This window comes from Microtus pennsylvanicus, chromosome 14 (genome assembly GCF_037038515.1).
Source record: "Microtus pennsylvanicus isolate mMicPen1 chromosome 14, mMicPen1.hap1, whole genome shotgun sequence".
Classification (NCBI taxonomy): domain Eukaryota; kingdom Metazoa; phylum Chordata; class Mammalia; order Rodentia; family Cricetidae; genus Microtus; species Microtus pennsylvanicus.
In genome coordinates, this window is record NC_134592.1 from 10,324,197 (window position 1) to 10,350,678 (window position 26,482).

Here is a 26,482-nt window from a genome sequence, read left to right on the forward strand (position 1 = left end):
AATAAAAAATATTTTGCTGTTTTAACATGGCCTCTGGAAACTGAATTGCCTCTATGGGTCACATCCTTCCATTGGACGGTGGAACCCAGACAGCAACCCCAGCGCACGGCCCTTACGTCACCGCATTCCCATCACAGAGGAACTCAAGTAACAAAACCTAGGCCTGAGTCAGAGTCAAGATGGGGCCCTGACAAGATGTGGTGTTCCTGCAAACTAGCACTGTAGATGCTCCCTGTCTTAGGGTTTCTATTGCTAAGATAAAACACCATGACCAAAAGCAACTTGGGGAGAAAAGGGTTTATTGAAGCTTACATCTTGTAGTCCTTCATCCAGGGAAGTCAGGGCAAGAATGCAAAGCCTGGAAGCAAGAACTGATGTAGAGGCCACAGAGGAGCGCTGCTTGTTGGCTTGCTCCCCCATGGTTTGCTCCACCTACTTTCTTACACCACCCAGGAACACCCACCCAGTGGTGGCACCGCCCACAGTGGGCTGTGATCCTCCCACACCAATCATCAATCAAGAACATGATCCACAGGCTTTCCCACATGCCAATCCGGTGGACTCATTTTCTCAACAGAGGTTCCCACTTCTCAAATGACTCTAGCTAGTGTTAAGTTGACATAAAAACTAGTCAGAACATGCCTCAGTGGAGTGCTATTTCTCAGCAGGAACCGCAGGAACCGTCAGAGAGATTCAGCAAAGGTGAATCTGGAGCCACTGACTGAGGAAGATCGGGGATGGGGGAGGCACTGAGAAAAGGCAGGGATGGGACAGGCATAGGGGAGACACTGAGGAAGGACAGGATGGGGGAGACACTGAGGAAGGACAGGCATAGGGGAGACACTGAGGAAGGACAGGATGGGGGAGACACTGAGGAAGGACAGGCATAGGAGAGACACTGAGGAAGGACAGGATGGGGGAGACACTGAGGAAGGACAGGATGGGGGAGACACTGAGAAAGGACAGGATGGGGGAGACACTGAGGAAGGACAGGATGGGGGAGACACTGAGGAAGGACAGGATGGGGGAGACACTGAGGAAGGACAGGATGGGGGAAGCACTGAGGAAGGACAGGGTTGTCACCAAATCAGAACTGAGATTTCTTTACAGAAGATTCATGGAACGCATCGGTTACATCTGTAATGCTACCTTAAGTCCAGAAATTTTATTACCTCCATTTTCTCACAAGGCTCAGAGCAGTTAAGTGACTGGCTGTCCTCAGGCCACACAGGACTAGAAGCACCTTCTAGTCTAATGTAAGAGGTGGACACAGAGCCAGGCAATGGCAGCACAAGCCTTTAATCCCAGCACTACGGAAGCAGAAACAGACAGAGCTCTGTGAGTTCGAGGCCAGCCTGGTCTACAGAGCAAGTTCAGGACAGCCAAGGCTAAACAGAGAAACCTGTCTCAAGAAGCCAAAACAACAACAACAAAATAATAAAACAAAGGTGGACAGAGGTGTCTTAGGAGTTGAAGGTTGAAAGAGCTATCTCAGCTAATCCTGACAGACCCAGTATACCTGCACAGCATACTGTCATCCACGCTCAAGCCTCTCCCTCGGATCAATAAGCAGGATAGACTGTACAGAAACTCTGCACCTCGACCTGGAACTGCAGAGCGAAGACACACAGGACACGGGCTCCACGGCTCTCGGGCCTTGTGACTGCACGGCTTTGCTCCAGAAAGTGATGTTTTCTTTTTCTGTCATTTCCTTAACAGTTCAGGAACTTTCTTATTTATTTATTTCAGAGGACAACCAGTGTGGAGAGGGGCAGAGCGGTGGGGGTGAGCCCCAGCTCCCTTTCAGCAGGCCTCTGCTCAGCTGCTGTCAACAGGAGCGGACATCTGAGCCTGCACCCATTCCCCTGCCTGGAACACGGCACGGGCCTGTTCAGACCAGAACCCAGTGCAGGAATGACAGAGTTGGGCCACCAAGCTCTCCAGAGCCCTGGCCACAACTGCCTGACACAGGCCACATCCTGTCCTCCCTGCCTGGTGACTCGTTTGTTTCCCTGGCTCTACCCCTATCTGAAGCTAAGTTACAGCTATCCGCACCTGACACAGAGCCACCGGTGAGGCCTTCTTCCATGAACAAGGAACTCTCTTCCCACAGAGCCCGAGAGAAGCTGCAGGCCCCGCCCTCTTTGCTCTGCCCCCTCATCTTGCATCCCAGTTTCCAGGTGTGTGGCAGGTGACAAGAGGAGGGAGGGAAGGATTGCAAGTAGTTGAATTGTTGACACAGCGTGATGAGTAGTCTTGACAGTCCGAAGGCTTCTTAGCCCATAGATGGCGTGGGGGGTATCTGAGGATCCCCTGGGAGGTGACGAAGACAGTAAGGCGATAAAAGTAGACCCCACCATCTCTAACTGGAGCCCAGAGGTTGAACAGAAGCTTAAAGGTGCTTCTGTCTCATGAATAGGTGACGGTCAGAGTCTTCAGGGATGGAGGGGACCCAGGAGCTTGTCCAGGGTGCCTGCAGAGCGCAGCAAGTGGCCTTCGAAGTCCTCCAGGCCATCTAGTCCACCTTCTGTCATGGACGCTTGATTCCCTTCAGCAGCCTGATTCCTGGTGTATGGCAAAGGCCCCCTAACCCTATAAGATTCTTCGCTCTGGCTTTCAGGCTGCCTGATCTTTTTTTGCGGTGCCTCTGACTGCTGCGTCACCTGCTCACACTGCCATGTTTCTCCGACCACCCTCCTGTGGGTATGGAGCCTGTCACTCAGCCCTGGCAGGGGAGGCCTAGCCCTTTCCCTCAGTCTAACACTGTAAAGGCAGCCAGCCTCCCCCATCAAGTGCTGTTCCAGAAGAGTAGCTGTCCTCACTCTCAGAAGTGCTGAGAGGTAAGAGATCTTATCCACAAACCACACACACACACCCAAGGGAGACACAGAGGTCATATGCAGATGAACCTCCACCAGGGAAGGTGTGCGCTGCACGGGGTGCCCACAAACCAAAGGGGCATTCCCGGCTCAATCCTCCCAGGGTGGCACAGTCAGGTAGATGAGTCCAGGCTACAGGTCCGGGTCTCGGTGGCTGCACTCGACGCCAGCGTCCTCTTCGTGCTTGCAGTTATGCGTGCCCACGCCAGCATGCACGCACTCCAGCAGGTTGCGCTCACTGCCCGTGCAACGCACGTCGTCCAGCAAGATCGGTAGCGCGCGACCTTCGCCGAACTCCGCGCGCTTGACTGCTCGCACCGCATGCGCAAAGCCCAGCTGGCGACACACCACGGTGGCCGCTTTGGTGTCCCAAGCGTCATCGCACACCGTACCCCAGTGGCCTCCTACGAACACTTCCACGCGCCCTCGGCCGGGGCTCAGGCCGGCGGGCCGTACCAGGCGCACGGAGCCATTCTGGGGCGCGGGGACCGCGGTGCTGGGACGTCCCCGCCGTCGCCCGCCTCCCTTCCGGGCTCCTGGTCGTCGGGTGGGCCGTGCGGGCTTTGTGGGACGTATGGTGGGTGCTGGGGGAGCAGCTGTGGGGCGCTTGCGGCGGGGCGCCTTAGTTGGGGCTCGGGCCGTGGGGCGCGGTGTGCTCTCTGGTGTCCAGATGAACTCTGCGCAAAGGAAAGGCCTGGGGTCAAAGGAAACCTAGCCTAGCTCAGCTATCCACCCGTGCAGCCCAGCCTGTGCCAGAAAACCAATCCTAAGGAAAGATGCCTGGTCTGGCTCCACTCAGACCCTAAGATTAAGGTGCCTTTTGGTGAGCCAACTGGGTTTGACGGATCACCCTGACCTCTAAGGATGCAAGCTCTGTCAGGCACTTCTTCAGTCATTCAGCAAGCCCTGGTTGGCGGGCAGGCGCTGTGTCCAGTCCCAAGCTCTGCCCTCCCAGGAGTTCCCAGGCTAGTGGGAAGTTCCCGAAATTCAGGCGCAGTAAGGGAGATGTCTAGACAGTTTACAGGAGCAAGGGACTTATTGCTTCCTGCCCTCAGTTTTCGATGAGGAAACTAAGGCCAGAAAGATGGAAGCCAGCGATAGCTTCAGAATGAGTCTCAGTACAGTCAGGGCTGCACAGAGAAACCCTGTCTGGAAAAGCCAAAACAAAACAAAAAAGATTGGCAAGGACCCATTGCACTGTGGGTGGTGCCAACCCTGGGCAAGTGGTCCTGAGTTATATAAAAAAGTAGGCTGAGCAAGCCATTAGCAAGCAAGCCAGTAAGCAGTGTTCTCCATGGCCTCTCCATCAGTTCCTGCCTCCAGGTTCCTGCCCTGCACTGTTCCCTCAGTGATAGAGTGTGACCTGAAAGTTGTAAGCGGAAATAAACCCTTTGTTGGTTTTGATCATTGTATTTTATCAAGGCAATAGAAACCCTAACGAAGACAGATGGATTGCTGGATGGATGATAGCTGGGGGAATGAATGGGTCAATGGATGGATACTGACTAGATGGTAATGGCTTCCTGGATGAATGGTGTCTGGATGGATGGCTGAATGGATGGATGGATGATTAGATGTATATGGTTGCTGACTGGCAAAATAGATGAGTAATGGCCAGGTGGATGCTGGGTGGCCGGGTGGGTAGATGGATAGGTAGGTGATGAATGGATAGATGGATTCATAAGCAGTTGGATGATGGGTGGGTAGATGAACTGATGTTTGGATGGATGGGTAGGGAGATGAATTGATGTTTGGATGTATGATGGCTACGTGGATGATGATGAACGGATTTATGATTGAGTGGATGGATAGCAGATTGATGAATTGACAGATGAATGGATGAGTGAATGGTGGATAGGTATATTGATGAATGGGTGGACAAGTAGGTAGGTGGATAGATGGATCAATGAATGGATGGGTGGACAAGTAGGTAGATGGATGATGATAGGTGGATCGATGAATGGATGGGTTCATGGATGACTATTTGGGAGTGAATGAATGGCTGATGTGCTGACGGATTGAAGGTGGATGAATGGGTGAGCTGATGGACAGACAAATGGATTTACTTCTTCTCTTGTTATGTAAAAAAAAATCTTACTATCCCAAGCCACTGTTCCCAATGGAACAGTCCCCTCTACCCTTTTACAAGATTCTATCCCAGGCAGTCATTCACAGCCTTGAATAGCCTTCAGAACACAGGGTTTACTCATGGCTCCCTCTGTCCTGAACCAAGAGGGTTAAAAGTGCTCCACCCCCTTACAGATAAGACATCCTCTCTGTGTGCTCCTCCCAAGAACTCTGAGCATCCCTTGCTTGATACAGTATCCTCTTCTTGCCACATCCTGCCTGAGGCTGCAGCCTCCTACGGTTGCCTTCACTGCCTGGGACCTGGTTGAAAGATCTGTCAAGCGAGATGCATTGTGCTTGCAGGTCCATGGACACTGGCTGGGGGTCTAATAGGTGTCAGACACGATGCTAGGTACAGGGGCTGTGGAAGCATTCTTGGTCCTTCTGGGGCCCCGCCTGACCTGAGGGGTAGCAGGAGCTCCTTCTCCCACTAGAGAACACTTACTTTCCTTGGGCACAAAGGGGATGAGACGACTCTTCACCTTCACCTGAGCAGGGTGTATCTTACACTTCCCTGGAGGTGCCCGTCTGCCAAACACACACAGAAGATCAGGACTGGGAGTCAGCCTTGAGCATCCTGCACCCTCACGCTGTATCCTCCCACCCCATCACCTTCCCTTGCAGCGAGGCAAAGAGGGTAGGGGCCAGACAGGTATGATCAGAGCCGTAACTAGTGTCCAGGCACTGAATACCTCTTACCAGGGGCCCTGCAGCACCCTGCCCCTCTGAAGCCCCCCACTCCACATTTCCCACCGTGATCCTTTGATGCCCCATTCCTGCCCACCCCTTCTACCGCAGGCCTTTGATAAATCTCTCTCTCTCTGCCTCTAGTTTCTGGGTTTCTGATGGCACATGGGACTGTATGGAGAAATATGGAGCTAGTTAAGGCAAGCTAAAAGACTTAGTGCTCAAAAGGGAAGAGTCGTGGGAAGCTGACTTCAGCAGGCCCAGCACAGCCCTGGGGACTGCAGTTCAGAGAAAAGAATCAGAAAAGTTGCCGGGGTGTGAACAGCCTCCTTCCCCATCCTGCAGAAACACAAAGACCAGAATTCCATCTTAATTAGTTTTTGGCTGTTGATCTGTGATTCTTTGAATGGGTCCGACCCTGTTCCCAGACTGCCCCACGTGGGCCCAGGACTTCAATGGGGGTTCCGACAGCCTGGGATTGAAATAGCCACATGATGAGGTAGCCTCCTGATAGACTTGGCAGAGGAGGGGACATGTGCTTCTGCGAGCCACACAGACTTCTCAAAGCTGGAGGTGTAGCCATCTCTACTCTGACCTCCCATTGGGTAAGCAGAGGAGGGTGTTGTCTCTTAAGGAAATTAATTTTTTAATTAAATCTTTGTACGTTATGCTGCAAAACACCACAGTGGCTCTGTTTGGGCAGTGATCTGTCCCCAGGACCTTCCTCCCTATCTTCCTTTTCCACATGTCTGCTACCAGGCCCCTGAGGTATGGCTGCCAGAACACAATTTCTTCCTAAAGACATAAATAAAAGGGAGGACTTCTACCCACTTCTGCCTGCCTCTAACCCCAAAACCTTGAGGAAAAAAAGTCAAAGTCCTGCTGGCTCCTCTCTTCATATGCAGGGACAATGAATCAAGAGGGAGGGTGTTGAAAAATCAAAGACCAGGAGCAGCTAGGGTGACATCTGGCAGGAATTAGGTGTTTAGTATAAGTGACAGGTCCTTGGAGAATCATTCTTTTTTTTTATTTGTTTTTCTTTATGTGTGTGAGTGTTTTGCCTACATATATGTCTGTGCGCCACATGAGTGCAAGGCCAGCAGAGGGCTCTGATTCCTGAAACTGGTTCCAGATAGCTGTAAGCTGTCATGTGGATGCTGGGAACCTAACCTAGGTCCTCTGGAAGAGCAGCCAGTGTTCTTAGTCGCTGAGCCGGCTCTCTAGCCCCAGTGTTTGTTTGTTTATTTGTTTCTTTCTTTCTTTCTTTTTTTTAATGAAAATAACATCAGCTTCCAAGAACTGTGAAAGATGATGCTGGCTCAGTGACTCAGCAGACCATGGCTAGCATCCCTTTGAGAGTGATGATGGTACCATGTGATGATCCTCAGGGACAAGCAAATGAGATGAGTGCGAGGCTGACTGTGGTCCAGGTATGAAGTCACCAAGATGAAAGCGGATGGGAACTTGTGAAAAACAAGATGGAGGTGTATAACGGGAGAAAGTACGCTTATGGCTTTGTGAAAAGAAGTTACATCATGACCCAGGTGGTGGTGGTGCCTGCCTTTAATCCCAGCACTCGGGAGGCAGAAAAAGGCAGATCTCTGTGAGTTCAAGGCCAGCCTGGTCAACTGAGCGAGTTACAGGATGGCCAGGGCTACACAGAGAAACGCTGTCTTGAAAGAAGAAGAGGGGAGGAGGAGAGGGATAAGGGGGAAGAGAAATGGGAGGAGAAGGATAACGGGGAAGGGAAGGGGGAGGGGAGGGAAAGAGAGGGAGGAGGAAAGGATGAGGGGAGGAAAGGAGAGAGAGGAGGAAAGGAGAGGGAGGAGGAAAGGAGAGGGAGGAGGAAAGGATGAGGGGAGGAAAGGAGAGAGAGGAGGAAAGGATGAGGGAGGAGGAAAGGAGAGGGAGGAGGAAAGGATGAGGGGAGGAAAGGAGAGAGAGGAGGAAAGGATGAGGGGAGGAAGAGGTGGAGGAAGAGAAGTAGTTATGTCATTAACTGATCAATTTGTACTTCTGTAAGACATGAAACAACACACACTGTGTGTGAGGAGCAAGGAGTCTGAGAAGCTCCCATTTTGGCCTGGAAACAATAAGAGTGATGAAAACATGTTGACTAAATGAGATGTGGGGTCCTGAGACCAAGAAGGAACATATACTGGGCATGAGAGCATCTGAGAGTTAGAGGCCTGAGGACTCAAAGCCAGCCTAGACCACACAAGACCTTGTCTTAAAAATAAATAAATAAATAAATAAATAAATAAATAAATAAAACAAAAAAATAGGTGTGGGGGGACTAAAGCAGTCTTCATAAAACCTGAGAGCCCCTGGTAGAGTGGTGCGTACCTGTGATCCCAGCCCTGAGGAGCTGAGGCAGGAGGATTGAAAATCTCAGTCCAGCCTAGGCAACATGACAAGATCCTATCTCAAAACAGCAAAGCAGGCACCAGGGAAATGCCTAAGTGGATAAGTGCTATCATGCAAGCCAATAATGTAAGTTCAGAGCTGCAGCACCCATGCAGCGTTGGCTGCAATCCCACATCCGTCATCCCAGCCATCCAACCATGAGATAGGAGACAGCTAGGAGAATGGTCCAGAAAGGCTTGGGCCATCTAACCTGGAGACTAAGACCTGAGAGGTGTCCTCTCTGTGGCATGCCGTGTGCTTGCCTGCACCCACATACATCACACACACGCACATATGCATACGTGCGTGTGTGCACACACATACACACACATGGAAGGGGAGTTAAAAATTAATAATAAATTTAGTCAGGTGTGGTAGTACACCTCTTTAATTCCAGCACTCAGGAGACCTAGGTAGGTGGGTCTGTGTGTTCAAGGCCAGTCTGGCATACATAGAGTTATAGGACATCTAGAGCTACATAATAGAGAGAACCTGCATCCAAAAAAGAAAGCTAATCCAGGGGCCTGGGGAGAGACTCAGTGGAAGCACTTATGGCACAAGAGTGAGGACTGGAGTTGGGAACCCAGCACTCCTGTAAATACGAGGTGGGCATAGCAACCTGTTTGTAATCCAAAGAGCACACAGGGAATCCCTGAAGCCAGCTGGCTAGCCAGACTAGCAAATTATGAGCTCTGGGTTCAGGAGAAAGACGCTGCCTCGATAAATAAAGTGGAGAGGAAAAGAGGGAGACACCCAACCTTGCTGACCCCTGGTTTCCATATGCACACCCACACACGTGCATCCACATACATGCAAACACATACACCTATACCTATACAACACACACACACACACACACACACACACACACACTGACAATTACCTGGCCAAGAAAATGCTCCTCCAGAAGCCATACGTTTAGAGACTTATGAAAATACAAAAGACCTCCCCAAACATTAGGCTGCCCCAATGGCCCCCTTGCCGTTGCACACTTTCAACCCTGTGAGAATGTGCGTTATACAATGACCTTTCTGGCCACTCTCCCTCTGGATTAGTGTTCTCCTCGGCAATGGCACCACTCACTCCTGGAAGTGCCTCGTGCTGTTCTGTAGTCAACATTGTCTTCTATGCAGACAGCAACACAAAAATAAACTGGAGAGGGGCTGGAGAGATGGCTCAGCAGTAGTTAACAGCACTGATTGCTCTTCCAGAGGACCTGGGTTCAATTCCCAGCACCCACACGGCAGCTCACAACTGTCAGGAACTCCAGTTCCAGGGATCCAACATCCTCACATAGACATACATGAAGGGAAAATGTCAATGAACATAAAAGTAAATAAATCATAATAAAAAATTTTAAAATGAACTAGAGACATAACTCAAGACCTTGTGTATTCTAGACAAGCCCTCTACATTCCTAGTCTGTCCAACCCCTTCTCTTTCTCTCTCTCTCTCTCTCTCTCTCTCTCTCTCTCTCTCTCTCTCTCTCTCATCTGATCTCACTAAATTACCTAGGCTAGTTTTTAACTCTCAGAAGCTGACCTCAAACTGGCAGCTTCTTCCTTCCCCAGCCTCCTAAATAGCTGGGGTTACAAGTATATACCCCTATGCTGGCTGAAAACCACTTTTTTATGTTCGGTATGTATGTGTTTTAGGATTTCTTTACACCTAGTGTGTCTCAAAGTTTAGGGTCATTGGCTACTCTGAAGGAGAAGCAAAGAATCTATAGGCTAGGAAGGAGGTTCCAGGAAGATCATCATCCAATCATTCATTAAACACACCCTAGTATCTGCTCTGCAGCATTCCCAGGACCCGAGGGGTGTGACGAGATGAGGAGACACAGCCTTCATCCTAGAGACTCTGGACAGGTGAGATGCCACGGCCAAGTGACGACAACAGAGAGAGGACCAGGTAGGACGGGAGAGCAAGTGCATCAGGGAAGGCATCTGGAGGCTACAGGGTGATACCCACGGGGCGCGCTGCCAATTAGGGTGGGTTAGGGGCCCCAGCTTCATTCTACAATGGAAAGCCGAGAGGGCTTAGTTGTACACAGAAGGAGCTGGGGTAGGCCTTGAACCAAGGAGGGGACGTCACAGCAAAAGCTGAAGCAGGGAGATTGAGGTGGGGATGTGGGAGTAGGAGGAAGAAGGGGAACTTACTGTCTGCAGTAAATCTATTGTCTCTTCCTAGCCTGTAGTTCAGGGACTCACCTGGAGGGGTCTATCACTTTGTAGATGACCCCGCGTGCGGCTGTGGCACTGGGCACGCCCGTGGACATGAAGTACAGCTCCCCTTAGATGGGAAACAAGGCAATGAGAAAAGTGTCTGCAACCCAATGGAGACAATTCTGTCCCACACAGCCTCCCCTCGGGCTCAAAGGCTGACCTCCCATCCCGACTACCAGCCCTGAGGGGGTGTTGGGGCCACCTATCACCTCAGCATACCTTTGTTGTCTGTTGGCACAGTACCCACGTGTCTCATCCTGCTTAGGCCCATAGATGGAGGCTCCCACCTCCATCCAGCATTACCCTGCTCCCGGCTTCGATGGGGTTCAGCCAGGCCTATTCTGATGGCTATGATCATCTGGAAGCTGGGTCCCTATGTCCTATGTATGCACAAGGACAATGTTGAAGCTGCCAGTGCTGCCTAGGGTGGCCCTGTCCTCTTGGTCTCTGTGCTGTGAATGCCTCTGGGGCAGCAGAGGTCCTTGTAACATCATTTGATGTGTCCAAAGCACACCTAGAGAGCCTGGGAGCCGGAAGAGGCTGTTTTGATCCAGCTGGCAGCACTGATATTTTACAGGATCCAGGGCTGGCCTTGGGCTGGCCAGCTCACTGCACCTCCTCCTGGTTTGGTCACTCAAATGACTGAGGAAGGGCTCTTGAGAACTGCACCTTCCTTCAGACACTGAATTGGGATGCTGCTTCTAAATCATATTAGCCCCCTACTGACCAAAAGAAAAGCTTCCAAGGGCTTGGTGAGCTTAGGAACCTCCGTGGGGCTGGGGGGTGGGGGGAGGTTGCGGCTGCTCTTTGGGAAACTTACATTCTAATGGGGGTGGGGAGTGTCAGTTCAACAAAGGTTTCCCAGACTAGGCCCTGGGGGCTTTGGGCACTGGGCCCTGCAGGGGATACCCCTCCAAAGGCTGTGGTGAGTGTGAGCGTTGCCTGGAAACTTCAACAAGCCTGCACCAGGGCCTTCTGGGGGCCCCTGGCCTTTTGTCTGGGAACAATCCCAGGGCCAAGGACAAAGGCAGGAGACTGGAGTGGGATCCAGCCTCTGCGGTCCCTTCTTCTCTCCCTTCCCCCTCGTCCCCTGCTGGGGATGTGAGCTCCAGGAACAGGCTAGGAGGCTGTGCCTGCATGCTCTAAAATGTCAGCTTGGTTCCCTCAGTAGCTCAGACACATCTGCCATCAGAAACCCACCTCTTCTCTCACCTGCCTAAAACTCCATACTGCAGGTCTGCCCCGACCCTGCTAACGCTGGGGACTTGTGCCCATTACATCTCTAGCTCTCCCATCTACACCGCCGTGGGGGTGGAGGACAGTTGCTCCCAGATAAGAAAAGGGAAGCTCGGGACAGAGGGTCTAGGGCTGATACAAGAATGCTGCGCGAGGGAAAAGACCAAGCCCCAGAACACGCCCTTCCCCAGGATGAAAGTCATTTCGTGCTTGAGCTTCTTTAACGGCAGAAGCCAGAAAGATGACCAGGGCTGGTGGCTGGTGACAGTGCCAAGCATGGGCAAAGGATGGCGGGGTCTCGGAATGCTCACCGGCCTCATCCTCTGCAAAGGAGATGATATGTGGATAGTAGTTGTTGATGAGGCCTGGGAAATCACATGTCTGCCCCCGGCCCATGCAGACCTCACTGTACTTCCACTGCCCGGTCTCTGGGTTCTCGCGGAGGGACATCAGTCGCCTGCAAAGAAAGGTAAACTATGAGGTCATGGTTAGTGTGCTGCACAAGGGAATCCATCTATCCACTCGTCCACCCATTCATCCACCTGTCCATCCATTCATCCTTCCATCCATCCGTCTTTGCATTCCTAAGAATGACCCGGATTTTCTCCCTGAGGAAAAGACCTGTTTGGCCCACTTCTAAGCAGAAACATACAAACTGGAACTCCTTTTACCAGTTAGGAAGAGTGTAGGCCACTTACCCACTCATGAAATCGCCAAAAATGTAGAGGCCGTTGAGGTTGGGGTACTCGCAGCCCCGGTACACATAGCCCCCAGTGACTGATTTGCCCAGCTTGTGAGGGTAGGCGAAAATCGGCAGCACATCATCTGAAGGGCGGGTGAGAAAGTGGGTTCATCCTGAGGCCTAGTGCTTCACAGACAGTCCTGAGCCACGCACGGAGATGGCGTGGTCTGAGCGAGAAAAGCTCTCAAAGGGGCATAACCGTATTTTTAGGGGTTCAGCAGGAGGTGCGTGGTGAGGAGGAACCTAAAATATTGCTAGAAGGGAGCCCCAAAGTACAGGGAGGTAGTGAGTGGGAAAAGCCAGTCCTGTGATAGAGGCAGGGGACAAAGCTATGTGGAGGTGGGGGAGGTGGGGAGATGGGTTCCAGGGAGGGAGTGAGGCAGGAGGATCCCCGTGGGGTGGGATCTGGATTGGAGTTTCCCTGGGAAATGGGGCAGATCTCCATCTACGGGCCCAGGGAGGAGTGGAGATGGCGGATAGGTCTGGGGTTCTGGAGGAATGCTGATCCCAGTCGGGAAGTCCCCAGGGTGATGGGATGGGACAGACTGGATCCATGTTGAGGGTCTGCGCAGGGGAAAGCTGTGGGCAGATCTAACGGGGGTGGGGGGTGGGGAGAGGACCAGAGGGATCCTATTTGAAGGTCCCCAGGGAGGCGGTCACCGAGGGAGGCGTTGGCGCACAACTTGCGATCGTAGCACTCGAAGCCCTCGCGAGCACGCCAGCCATAGTTGCGGCCTCTCTCCACCAGGTCCACCTCCTCGTACTTGTTCTGGCCCACGTCCCCACAGAACAGGCGCCCACGGCCAGTGCCAGACATCGGGTCTCCGCGGTCGAAGGAGCAGCGCCACATGTTGCGCACTCCCAGGGCGTAGACCTCGGGCCGCGCTCCGGGGTCGTCCACGAACGGGTTGTCGGGAGGGATACGGTAGAGCGGGCCACGCTCGTTGCGGTCCACGTCGATGCGCAGCACCTTGCCCAGCAGCGCCGACCTGCGGCCGGGGCGGAGAACGCCGGCTGGTTACACTGGGTCCGCGCAGGGGGCAGGGACGGTGAGTCCAGCCCTGCTCAGCCATCTGCACCAGCCCTCTGCACACCCTCCTGCGTGTCTGTCCCGCACTGGCGGAGCAGCTCTAACTGCTGGAAGCTCTAACTCGCCACCTATCGCTGCACTGCCTCCTCACAACTGACCTTTCAAATCAGAGCTGTCCTTAATAGAGGAAACCCGTGCTAGGATAAGCCACCAACCAACCTGGTTCTAGAAACCCAAGCTCTTCACCACAACCGTCTATGGAATGCCGCTACTCTAAGCTATAATATTGTGGGTGCTTCTTTTCACGTAGTTATGCTATAAAGTGAAGATTGTACTAGAAAAAATATCTCATATTTACGTTTTTCTCATAGTCAGTCAGGTGCTCCCACATAGCAGGAGTCCACAAAGTGCGGATATATCAAATAGTACCAAGTATAGTTGAGGGAGAGGGAACACGTGCTCTAACCTCCTGGCGGCTCTGGCTCTGGCGGGGAGGGGGAAAGTAGCTGATGGCTTCATTGATCACATGAGCAAAGTGATTCACAATGGGAAACATCTAGATGGTTCTCAACTTGTGGGGTCGTGACCCTTTTGGGGTAGAATATCATATATTTACATTATGATTCGAAACAGGAGCAAAGTTCCAATTGCGGAGTGGTAATGAAATAATTTAATTTTGTGGTTGGGGAAGTCATCACAGCATGAAGAACTGTATAGAAGAGTCACGCCATTAAGTAAGTTGAGAACCATTGACCTAGAAGATACCTGGAGTTAGCAGGATGGGTGCAAAGCTTTTCAGGGTGGTTCCTGCTGTGCCTACTCAGGGCATCCTTCGCCCTCTGTTAGCACATGGGTGCTGACTCCTCCCTCCAGCCTGCCCAGAAAGGCAGAGTTGATGCAGCTCACTTAGGTAACACATTTGTGGACCTGTCACTGAGACATGGCATCAGAACCCAGTGTTCCCCCCACAGGTGTCCTGTCATGGTGATAAACAGGCCAGTGGCAATGGTTCATCCCTGTAACCAGGCACTCCAGGCCCCCGCCTTCACACCCCACATCCAGCTCCAGGATCTACCGACAAAAACTCCTAGAAGCAAAATGATGCTTTTTTTTTTCGAGACAGGGTCTCGGGCTGAAGAGATGGTTCAGTGGTTAAGAGCATTGCCTGCTCTTCCAAAGATCCTGAGTTCAATTCCTGGCAACCACATGGTGGCTTACAACCATCTGTAATGAGGTCTGGTGCCCTCTTCTGGCCTGCAGACATACACACAGACAGAATATTGTATCCATAATGAATAAATAAATAAATATTAAAAAAATAAATAAATAAAAGAGAGACAGGGTCTCTCTGTGTTGCTTTGGAGCCTGTCCTGGAATTAGCTCTTGTAAACCAGGCTGGCCTTGAACTCACAGAGATCCGCCTGCCTCTGCCTCCCGAGTGCTGGGATTAAAAGCGTGTACCACCACTGTCCAGCCAAAACGATGCTTCTAACTTCAGCTCAATTATCCAAGAACCCTCATCTTGTTCTTCAGCTTCAGCTCCAAACACACGGCCAACATGAAAAAGTGGGATATTTCTCACTGTCAAACAGGGATGCACAAGCCACAAACTGGAATCCATACGCCCTCACGACTGTTACTTTCTGAGCCAAGAGAGACTGTGCATTTGGGATAGGAGAAGCTGGCTTCGTGGTTGGAGACTGGTTCTTCAGTCTGGAGTCCCTGCACATCCCCGCGTGCACGCACAATTCTCCATGTGTGTTTATGTGCATGCATACACCCGTGAGAGGAGGGGGCCAGGCCATTTGCTCAAAACAGGAAATAGGGAAATTAAGATGAGATTGCACTCAGCAAAACAAACAAACAAAAAACAAATTAAAAAGGAAGAAAAGAGATTGCACTCAGTTTCTGGGTCTCTTATGGGAGTAAGAGACCGACCCTAGCTGCCCCTTTGTCATGGGAGTACCTGCCTGACCCCAGTAAGGCCCAGCAGGCCAGAGCTCACCTTGGAGAAAGTCCCATCTTCCCAAAGGCTCACTGCTGTCACTTCTCTGGTATCTGTGACAATAGGCACTGTTCCTGATCCTTGACAACCACTGGCACCTCCTTTCCTCATGACAGTCTCCCACGGAGCTTGTCATTGTCCTCGCTAATCAATGGGGGTAAGTGACTTAGCTGGGGTCCCAGCTAACTGGGGCTACCACCCTACTCTGTGGTAGTGGCAGCAGCTCTCCCTCCAGAAACACAAGAAGTTCTGTGTGCAAACCGGAGCCTCAGCCGAGCAGAAGCAGGGCATACTTGTTTTGCGCATTTCCAAACTTCCCAAAGGGGTCTCCGGCCATCCCGCCATCTCCAGTAAAGATGTAGAGGTAGCCGTCATCCCCAAAAAGCAGCTGGCCCCCATTGTGATTGGAGGCTGGTTCTTCAATCTCCAGGATTATCCTAAAGAAAGATAAGCACCTGCTCAATAAAAACATCTTCCAAATGGTAACCCCAGACAAGAGTAAAACCTTCTCTCAGATGCCATTCCGCAGTGGGAAAGGCTTTCTCTCTCTTGTAACATGTTGTTTTTCACAACCTACAGGTAGGTTGAGTAGGGATCATTCACGTCACTGTGTCACGGAAGGACCTGGACGCTCGAAGAGGCCAAGTGGTACCCACTCAAGGGCACACGGGCCATCAGCATCAGAGCTGCAGCCAGGACTCTGAACCAGTGTTTTCCAACTGCTTCCCACCCCTGGTACCCAACGGAAGCTTGTCATTTTCTCCATTTCCCACTGGTGAATCAGAGCACAGTTGACATGTTCCATTGGCTGTTAGTGACGAGCTGTTCAGGACAGTGGGATGGACCCTTTATCCACACCCCCTGGGACCTCTTTACTGCCACTGGAAGAAACTTTCCCTGTACCCAGTCAGCTGGCTTCCCATCAGGACTTGCCATGGATCTGGGAAAGCAGGAGGAAAGGAGACACTGCTATTCTGTCTTGAGAAGCAGCAGGTATAATGACATGAGAATGACCACTGTGGACATCTCAGCCAGTGGCAGAACTCAGCCACACAAACTCCTCCACTTGGTTCCTCCGCCCCAGCAGCTACCACATACCGCAGTTGGTGATCTTAGGTCACTGGCCCTCTCCCACCCTTTTGCAGCCCTCTCTTTGTCAAGTGGTTAACCCCTGTACTAATCCCCCCCCAAAAAAATGGGTCCCAGAATGATCAGGTTCAAGAGGACCAGCCACTGCACTGACCTCATTGTTAGTTATGAAAGCAGAACAGGAAAAAAACAAAAACAAGACACAGAGTCAAAGCCTTTAGACCCCCGTCTTGAGTACTTCCTTCATCATCAACACCGGAGTGTTTCCATGGTGAGGTTGATGCATATGACCCTTACACAGCCCCAAGCTCAGGGTCATCAAAGCAGAGGACAACGCAGTCTGTGGGTCACCCATGTGCCATGTGTGTGCAGGTATGCTCAGAGGCCAGAAGAGAGCCCAGATCTGCTGGTACTGGAGTTACTTGTTGTTATAAGCTGCTCGGTATGGGTGCTGGAAACTGAATTCGAGTCCCCCAGAAAAGGAGCAAATGCTCTAACTATAGAGCTCCCTCTTCCGTTTCAGGATGTTTGTTTTTAGGAAGGATTTCCCTATATATCCCTGGATTCCCTGGAAGCCCTAGAACTCACTGTGTAGACCAAGCTGGCCTTGAACTCACAGGAATCCACCTGCTTTGGACTCCATAGTGCTGGGACTAAAGGCTTATACCACCACACCTGATTTTTTTAAGGCAGGGTCTCAGGTAGCTTAGGCTAGCCTGGAACATGCTATATAGACATAGATGACTTTGAACTCTGGATCCCCCGATCTGATTGCCTTCACTTCCTAACTGAAGCAATTACAGGACATGTATCCGCCACTCTTGATTTCCAACTTCAGTTTTTATCACAAGTCACTTTTAATGTCACTGTTGGAGAAACATGTATTTCATCCTCCATCTCCCCTCTGTCTGATCCCTGGGACAAACTTTCTCCCACTGTGAAGTGGTCTCCCAGGCTTGAAAATTCTGTTTTCCTTCCCCACCCTCCAGCTGCCAGATATCTCAAAAGTCAAAATTAATTGCAACAAGATAAGAGGTCTATCAACCCACAAAGCTACTGTTTTGAGGGTGTTTCTCTTTTTTGTATGTCTCATGTCAACATTTCACAGTTTAATCAAATACAAGGTGTCCTTTTTTTCGCCTTTTCACCAACACACCTGAGCCTGGTCTTGTTCTTACTTGCTCTTTACTTAGGGGTAGGGACAGGCAGCATCATTTAACTACATTTCCCATGCTCCTTTGCTAGCTGAACAATCTCAGCCCATAGAAAGCATTAGGGGAGTCAGGTGTTGAGTTGGTGTTTGTGTTTCTGGCAGTATCTATACAATAGCTGCCCGTCCCCCTTGATTCCAGTCTGATTGAGTCCCAACCAGACCTGCCCCACAGTTCTGGGGCCTCACTTCTCCCTGGGTCCCTCCATCCATAGGAGGCGGCAACTCCCTCCAGTGGCCCAGACTCAGTGCCTCCTTTCCCAGGCTGTCCTTCCAACACTAGCGACCAAGACTCTAATTTTCAGTATCCACTTCTGCCTGAGAGAGTCTCTGGAGCAGGGTGATCAAGCCAGGTCAACGCCTCCCTGAAATAGTTGGGCATAAACAACAGATAGTAGGTTCTCAGGCACTGGGGGGCCTAGAGGTAGGAGCAGATTAAATGGGGTAAAAGCTGGGCAGGGTCACCACGGCCTGCAACCCCAGTACTCGGGAGGTAGAGACAGAGAATCAAGAGTTTAAGACCAGTCTTTGACACATGGGAGGTTCCAGGTCAGCCTGGGCTATGCGAGACCCTGAAGGGGGGGGGGGCAGACAGACAGACAGACAGAGACAGAGAGACATAGTCTGGGCAGGAAAAAGAGCCCCAGCTGCCGGAAGACAGAGAATGGGGAAAATGCTGGCCGTAGGGAGAGCAGTCCAGCAGGCCCAGTAATGGGATGTACTTTTTGGGCCAGACCAGGACTCCAGCTTGGATACTTCCAAGCTGTGTGACCTAACAGGTCACTTCCCCTCTGAGTTGTGACCTCATCCAGTTTTATGAGTCAGATGAAGCGACTATCTCTAGAGCCTGCAGCACAAGAGGAGAGAAGCATCTGGCCCAGGAGGCCAGAGGCAGGGGTCAGGGCATGACCCCACACCAGGTCTGTTTTGCAAACTCATTCTTCCCCAGGCCCCAGAGCATGTGATTCAGGCCCCCATGGGGGTGTTAAATAGTCACAGTATTTAAAACAGACTTGCTCGTGCAGCCACAACTGTGTGTGTGTCACGCAGCCTCCCACGTGACCACCCAGCCCTCCCTCAGCTGGGGCTCCCAGGAAGCCACCTCTCTGAGCCATGATCCACGGTGTTCTCATCATCCTCTGAGACTTTGAACTCGCTGATACGGATCCACTCTCGGAAGCCGACCGCCACAGAATAGTAGACATAGAGCTTGCTGGGACGTGGGAAGCGGGGGTGGAAGGCAAGGCCCAGGAAGCCACGCTCATCCCCTTCCCAGGGGGACGTGAGTACTGCTTGGCTCACATTCAGGAAGGGCTTCTCCAGGCGAGAGCGGTCAGGCAGGTAGGTCCACACCAGCCCCACCTGCTCGGCCACGAAGAAGCGGTGGCTGCCATCCCCAGCATGTACCATGGCAACGGGGTTTCGAAGCCCATTGGCCACCTCCTCCAGACACAGCTGCAGGCAGCCCTTGGCATCAGCCACTACACGGCCCAGGTTTGAGTTCAGGTTCTCGTTGACCAGCAGGCTTGGGAAACAGTAATCAGTGTCATCTAGGGACAGGTAGCGGCATAACTTGGCCCTGTTGCTCTCCAGGGCCCAGAGCTCACGGTCAGGGGAAAGGTGTCGAAAAAGGCCTCGGCAGGTCTGCCACATGTCCAGGCAATAATCCTCACAGAGGCCAGGCACTGTCCGCAGTGGGGTGGCCGGATCCTCGGCGTCATAGAGGTGGGCTGCATAGGGCGAGCATTCCTGTAGGGACAGGAGGGCTCAGAGATGCTAGGAGGAGTGTCCACACCTGCACAATCTACTCCTTGCTTTTGTGTCACCGTTCAAGGGTCACCTCCTAAGATCTGACCTTCCCCTCCACTCCTCCTTACCATTACTTCCTGGCCTCTGACTACTCAGGAAAACAAAGCACAGACACACAAAAAATAACTTTACCATGAGCCTTCATTATAGCAAAATATGGCATTCTGTTTGTGTATTGTCTGCCTTCTTTAGAATATGCACTCTATCAGAGCAAAAAAATGTTTTCTTTGCCAGGCTGTGTGGTACACGCCTTTAATCCCAGCACTCAGGAGGCAACAGCAGGCAGATCTCTGTGAGTTCGAGGCCAGCTTGGTCTACAAGAGCTAGTTCCAGGACAGGCTCAAAAGCTACAGAGAAACCCTGTCTCGAAAAACCATCTTCACTGCTATATCCCAGACCCTCACATAAACCCAGGGCACAGTGGGCCACAGCATATGGTGAGGGGACGGTGAAAACTAGTCTACCTTACCAGCCTTCTGGCCACCTCAGTGTAACTGTCGAAACACTCCTACTAGTCATTCAATGTTTATGAGTACTTCACAGGGGGGAAACTGAGGCTCAGGGCTCCCAGTGTCATTCAGTAATATGCTCGGTTAGTAGCATGTAGAGGCATCTGAGTTTAGTTTCAGGTCTACCCTACTCTCTGCATAACCAGACAGCCAGCACCAGCATGTGCACGGTACCTGCGTGAGTATGGGACCCACGCCCCTGTCTTCCAGGATATTCCAGGCCATCTATCCCGCCCTCAGCTCCTGTCAGTAGGACCCTGGAGCTGTCCTCCCAAGTCTGTGAGATTAATGGATCTCCTTGGGTACCGCCTGACCAGAAAGGCTCTCAGGGTCCTTTCCCCAGCTCTGCTTTGGGTAGACCTCATCGCTTTTTCTGCCATACAGTTTCCCCATTTGAGAGAGGCTGTGAACCTCATTCAGAACACCGTGGACACTATATGGGAGGAGAGTTACTGCCTCAAGAAGCAAGTCTATGAGTATGGATAGGTAACATGTCCGCCTTCCACCCCACCCAACACAGTCTTGCCTTGTGACTGGTCCTTTTGGAGTCAGTCACATGACTGCTTCCCAGACCATCTCCCTGCTGGGCTCACAGCAAAACACTCCAGAACCCAGGCTCCTTTTCTCTGGTGTAACAGACCCTTGTTGATATTCCCCCCAACCCCAGTGCTGACTCAGTTCCCCAGAGTTTTAGAGATGCAATTCCTAAATAGAGAAGATGACCACAATATACACTGTCTGCTCGTACAGGAAACTAGGCTGGGGTTGAAGCAGAAATCTCAGTAGAAAGCAAGAGAACAGCAAACTTCAGAGCTGTGTTCCTAACTCCAGGCCAGGGTTCCTACTGTAATAGCTTCAGTCGTTCCATGGGCTGTCTGTCCCCAGGTCCCTCTATGGCTGTGCACTAAGTCCCATCTGACAAGTTAAGGGCCCTGTGTGTTCTTGACATTTCTGCTCACTGCCCCCATCTAAAGTGTCATCTTTCACACGCTCCACCCTGGATTCCGTATGACAGGCCGGATAGCCAAACCCCAGACTCTGTACAGAACACACGGAGGGCACAGGGGCTCTGGGGACCTGGTGAGGCCTTTGGCCCACACAGTAACCACTGAGTCTAGCAGCGTCTTACATATAGTTTCTGTATTCTTTCTCACACACAGTATGACTGTGGGGCTCAGACCAGAGCTACCCAGAATTAGTAAAGGACAAAAGGGGCAGGAATTGCTGCTGGCAGAGAGGGTGGGCAGTCACTGGACCTTGTGTCCAGGGGTAAGCAGTGAAACATCCACAGGAACAAGGCGCCTGTCATCTGAATGCCCCAAGGTTGCCCCAGATCAGTTACTGACACTCATGACTCATGGCCTCAAGTCATGCCCCCCCCCCCACCCGGAGCAACCACACTCCGCCAGGAAGACTGAGTCTTGCACACAATGTTCTCTCTTCGGGATGTTCCTTCCACCCTCACTTCCACATCTGGCAGAGTCCTATTCATGATGCAAGGCCCAACCCACAAGTTTCCTCCTTCCTCCTTTTCCCAGGGTAGGCTCCTGGCCCTTGGACGCTCATGACACTCTGTCTCTGACTCACACATAGATTTTTCACCTGGTAATCTGTCATCTCCAGAAGCAACTTTCCTCCCCTGCCATCACCTCTGCTTCGCCAGAGGTGGCCTGCCTGCTCGGCCTGGCCATGACTCAGTTATCTCGTTGCCTGCCTGTCCACCCCACAGACTGTGGGGCCCTTGGGGGCAGGCATCCCAAGATCCAGCACACAATTTGACTTCAGGGCTGGAGACAGTGTTATGAGGTGACTACAGGAAGGGCTTTGGAGTCAGAGTTTATGCTGCATGTGTTTGGTAAACTCCTTACTTTTCTATGCCTATGTCACCCTCTTTAAGGTTGGAGAGAACTCCAGCGCATAGAGTTGTTGTGAGCAATGAACCGAGACGTCATGTGCCTGTTCAGTAAATGTTCAAATAAGATGAACCCCAAGGGAGTAACTCAATGATCACTCTTCCAGGCTGTCCCAGATTTCCAACGGCCTTTGGCTACTTGCCCCGGAACCTTGGGAAAATCCCTTGCTTGTGTGTCTGTCTGTCTGTCTCCCGAAATGAATGGAGAGGCTTTGGAGACTAAGTCTGTGCCTTGCCAACTGCCTCTGGGCCCAGAACACAGAACCAACTCCTCACTTGCCCTTGAGACATGTCTGTTGAGAGCCAGAGTCTGCTAAGCCCTGCTACAGATCACAATTCAGTAACTCTGCTGATGAACTCCTGCGTTCAGCTACTGAGAAGTGAACCACGTGTGAGCCACACACCAGCCACAGTAAGGTTGCCATCTGCAACCAAAGCCTGACATGCTTTCCCAGAGGAAGGCAAAGCCTCAAGAAGGGGCCTCCTGCCTCCGCCAGACAGCGGTGAGCTCTAAATGGTCCCTGATGGAAACCTATAGGTAAGGCTCCTTGAGACTGGTGGCAGTGACCGTGGTGCTCCCACACTCTCCCAGGGAGACCATGCCACAGCCTTGGCAGACCGCCTGATGCAAGCTCAGTCCAGACATGAGGTCACTCCCTGGAGGTATGAGCAGACGCTCTACCACAGGCTGCTCAGGCCAGGCCATTTTGGGCAGGTTCCCGAGGAAAAAGAGGTGTCTTCTGCCAGCAAACACCCTCAAGATTGGTTCCTTCCTCCTCCTGGTCCTGTCCAGCCCAGCACATGGTAAATACCCTCTAAGTAAAGGTGACCTGGGTGCTGCAGGGAGACCAGTGGGCCTGTTCGGGTGGCCCTCCAGGCTGGGGAGAGAGGTGGGTGGTTCACCACACACTCTGGCTCTCTTGGGGTGCACCAAGTGAAGGCTTGGGAGCTACAACAGGAACAGAACACTAGAGTACTATGCTGTCCCCTACACTCTTCACCTTTTGTCACCCAGGTGCCCTCTCACAGGGCCATGTCACCCCTGAACAACTGCCCACCTTTTCTGAAGCAGCCACTGATTCTCACCCTCTCCCTGGACTGGCAAGAAAACAATAGAGGAATTACCTATTAATTTAATCCCAATTAAACCGCTCTACCTGAGTCATTTAATCTTCATGGCATGGGGTCGGGGGCAGAAATCTGTCCCTGTTTTAAAGATAATGTAACTGAGAGACTACCACGAGCCTCTCAAGTTCACAATCAGGAGAGGCAGTGATAGCAAACCCATCAGGCCTCTTTATCTCACTCCTCTAGCCTGCCCCCTGCTGGCTGGGACTGGAAGTTTGTACTGCTTGGTAGGGTCCCTTCCACTGATGAATCCCTTCACTTCACGGTCCTAGGGGTTAGGGGACAGCCTTGGGGTTTCCCTGCCAGGCTGGCATTCCTGCGATCAGATCAGTCACGCAGAGGAGACCCAGGGGGCTGTGGTCAGAAACTCTACATTAACAAAAGGAAAATGGCAGTTCAGTGTGCATCGAAGTAAGAGCTCCACCATTAGAGGGGAGATGAGATGGGTAACGGAGGTCTAGGGAGGGAAGCCCGACCAATAGTAGAACGGAAAGGTGGATGTTTTAAGCATGTACAGCCCTGCAGGCCTTGGTTCACCCTGGCCCTGAGAAATGGACTCACAGACTGCTCCACTGGGTATTACTGAGGATGGGTCCTTACTGAGATCAGCAGTACGAAGACTGTCCACACAGTCACGCCCCATATTTTGGTCACATCCTCTTCCCATCCATCCTGCCTTCCTCGGTCTAGCAAAGACTTCACCCTGGTACCTGACAGAGGCAGGGCTCTCTGAGATGGGACCCCGGATGCAGATTCCAGGACGTCCCAAAGAATGGGACTCTCTACTCTCTAAGAGGAACTGAAGTTCCTAAAAGACCCAACATCTTTGCAAAGCAAATGAATGACAAGAGCTGCCTTGAGATGCCTGGTGCCAGCCAAGTCATTCCCTCTTGGACAACCAAACTCCAAAGTCCGGTACCTACTTCTAACCTCCGCCTCAGTGGGGTTGTCATCGCCTCAAAATCCAGGACCCACTCCTGGAATCTCGCCCTTATGGGGATGCCATCGCCCCTCCGGCCCTCTCCCCCGCCCCTCCCGGCGATCAGGGCCCCGCGTGCCCTGCCACCGTGAGCCCGCTCACCTGGCACAGCAGATCCAGCGCGTAGCCGGCACACGTCGCCCACATCCCAGCGTCCAGGCGAGCCTCCAGGGCCCGGAAGCGCCGGGCCAGCGCCGCGTCCTGCTCCGCAGTGCAGCAGCCGAAAGCGGAGTACTGCGCGCAGAAGCTCAGGGGCTGTGGCGGCCGGAAGGGCGGCCTGAAGTCCAGGCACTGCGGGTGTGCGGCGGCCAGCAGAGCACGCAGAGCCAGCAGCGCCCCGGGCCCGATCCCGGCCACAGCCCATCGCCCCGCCATCCGCACCGCTGTCTGCTGAGAGAGAAGCAGAAGGCCAGCCAGCCCCGCCGGGGCGCCCCCGAGAGCCGCGAGCCGCGCCCCCCAAGCGCCCGCCTCCTGCCTCGCCTGCACCCTCCTGGACTTCTCGAGGGGAAGTTGTTGGACTCGCCTCGCAGGCCTCGAATACGGGGACCCCTCTCGCTGGGGGTCACCCCTGCTTGGGAGCACTCTGCAGGACTGGAGAAGCGGGGCACAGCCTGGTTCCCGTTCTGCGGGCAGCCCCCTCCTCTTAGCCCAAAGTCTTTCCAACAAGAGCAGTGACCTGGCGTCTGGGAAAAAGTCCCAATTGCCCAGTTTCACAGTTCCACCTCTGAGTCTCAGCTTCTTCTCTTGGGGCGCTACTTACCCACCAAGGAACAAGAACCCCAAAGCCCAAGGCAGAGACTAGTCCCACCTCTCTGAGCCAGACAGGAATTTTAGCAGAGCATTTCAAAATGGAGGTGTGGTGCAAAAGACAGGTAGTGTTGCCCGGGACCTCACAAGAAGTGAAGGCTGAGCCTGGGATGGGAGGGAAAAGGCGGCAACCCCACACAGTCCATCCTTGGCTCTGCCCATGGTTCTCCCCTGGCCATGGAACTCTCCACCCGCAGCCCCGAAACCCATGGGCCTTTGTCTTTTCCACATAGGAAGCGGGCTCCACCCGCAGCTCTCGCCTCAGCTTCACCCCAAGAGCGCACACGTGCACTGCCTCATGGGCCCGGAATTCCATAACACCAAAACCCCTGGCACTTGCCCACAAGGACTCCAGCCCTGGCTTCTCCCTGGAGTACCCATCCTGTTAGTTCTGTCGCGCACATTCACATGTCACATGGTCTTCACCACCAAGCTCAGATACCCATTCTCTGCTGTTTCAATCTGTCTGCCCGAGTTGGTTAGTGCGGTTAGTGTCGCTTGGATTCCACAGACCTGTGGTCGGAGTCTGGAAGGGAGTTGGGGTGGCAGCGATGAGGCAAAGCCTTCATATAAGACCAAACATCTCTGAGTATTTAAGAGTGAGCACATTTAACTCACAACTGATGACAAAGAGGTTGAGAAGCCACGGGGGGGGGGGGGGGGGCAGTGAGACAGTGGCATTTCCGACAGCATCAGTGGTCCACAACGTCCCTGATGGCAGGAGGTGGCTAGACAAGAAATTATGACCAACAGCTGCAGCTGGCCCCTCGAGGGTGAGGGGGGGAGACAGCAGGGGAAGAGCACCCCACTTCTCCCTCCTCCTGCTCCAGTCGGTATTTTTTAGAAGCTGAACTGAACATGAATGGCTGAATAGGAGTCTGGAAAATATGGTCTTGGTGGATGGGTGGCAGCACAAAGTGGCAACTGCAGAGCCCCTGGAAAATGAAGGCACAGGCAGGGAAGGACGTGGGCACAGTTCCAGGCTGGTGGTCAGAAGAGGGTGATGATAATACAGCATTTGGGAAAATTCCTGGAGGCTGGATGTGGATGAAGATGAGCAAGAAGCTAGGGGTGGCACAATCTTGGGGTCATGTTCTTGCAAGTTTACCTCTAGGAACCCATCCAGGGTCTCAGGGAAGGGCCAGGAAAGTCCCCTTGTGGTTCTGGCAAGAAGAGGGAAGAGGGCTGTCAGGATGCTAAAGCAGGCTGTCTCTCCAGGAGAAAGAGCTCTAAGACTCAGCACAGGGAGAGAGGGCAGCCCTTAACATTGGTGGCTCCATAAAAGGTCTGTCAACTCAGACACAGTGTGAGGGCCACAGCCCAGAGACATAGTGTTAGAGACATCCCTTCTCCCCCATCAGCAGGCCCCAGGGTAGGCAGTGGGTGACAGCTGCCTACGCTGCAGGACACATCTGTCTGAGGAGCAGCGTGTAGGAACCTCAGGCAACAGGAGCAACTGTGCAGACACTGTGGGTGCCTCAGGCCTCTTGCACCCCATTAGATGCTAAATCCTAGCTAGGCTCATATTATGTCCTCACTCCAAAGCTCTATGTCCCTCAGTTTGCATTGTCCAGGACATCACATCTGCTTTCCCAAACAAAACAGAACAAACAAACTAGCAAAACAAATAAACCAAGGCATGATGCAAGGTTTGAAGAAAATTCTGACTGAAAAGGCCAAACTTCCATGACACATATGCTCG

The 26,482-nt window shown here is 52.5% G+C and overlaps 1 protein-coding gene across 2 annotated transcripts; it reads right to left on the bottom strand.

Annotated features, from left to right (window-relative positions):
• Hhipl1 (HHIP like 1) lies at window positions 1-24,442 on the bottom strand. 2 transcript variants are annotated; one of them, XM_075947638.1, is made up of 9 exons: window positions 24,076-24,441; window positions 18,739-19,385; window positions 15,631-15,774; window positions 12,963-13,291; window positions 12,259-12,385; window positions 11,872-12,017; window positions 10,310-10,391; window positions 5,452-5,534; window positions 1-3,556 (listed from the first exon to the last, which is right to left on the bottom strand). In XM_075947638.1, exons 1-9 carry the CDS (start codon window positions 24,346-24,348, stop codon window positions 3,012-3,014), a joined length of 2,376 nt encoding a protein of 791 aa, XP_075803753.1. In that variant the 5' UTR covers window positions 24,349-24,441; the 3' UTR covers window positions 1-3,011. The 2 variants fall into 2 exon arrangements, with proteins under 2 accessions (XP_075803753.1, XP_075803754.1); XM_075947639.1 differs by lacking the exons at window positions 1-3,556; window positions 5,452-5,534 and adding an exon at window positions 9,657-10,115 and having other exon boundaries at window positions 24,076-24,442.
• Between the last annotated feature and the right edge of the window lie 2,040 nt (window positions 24,443-26,482).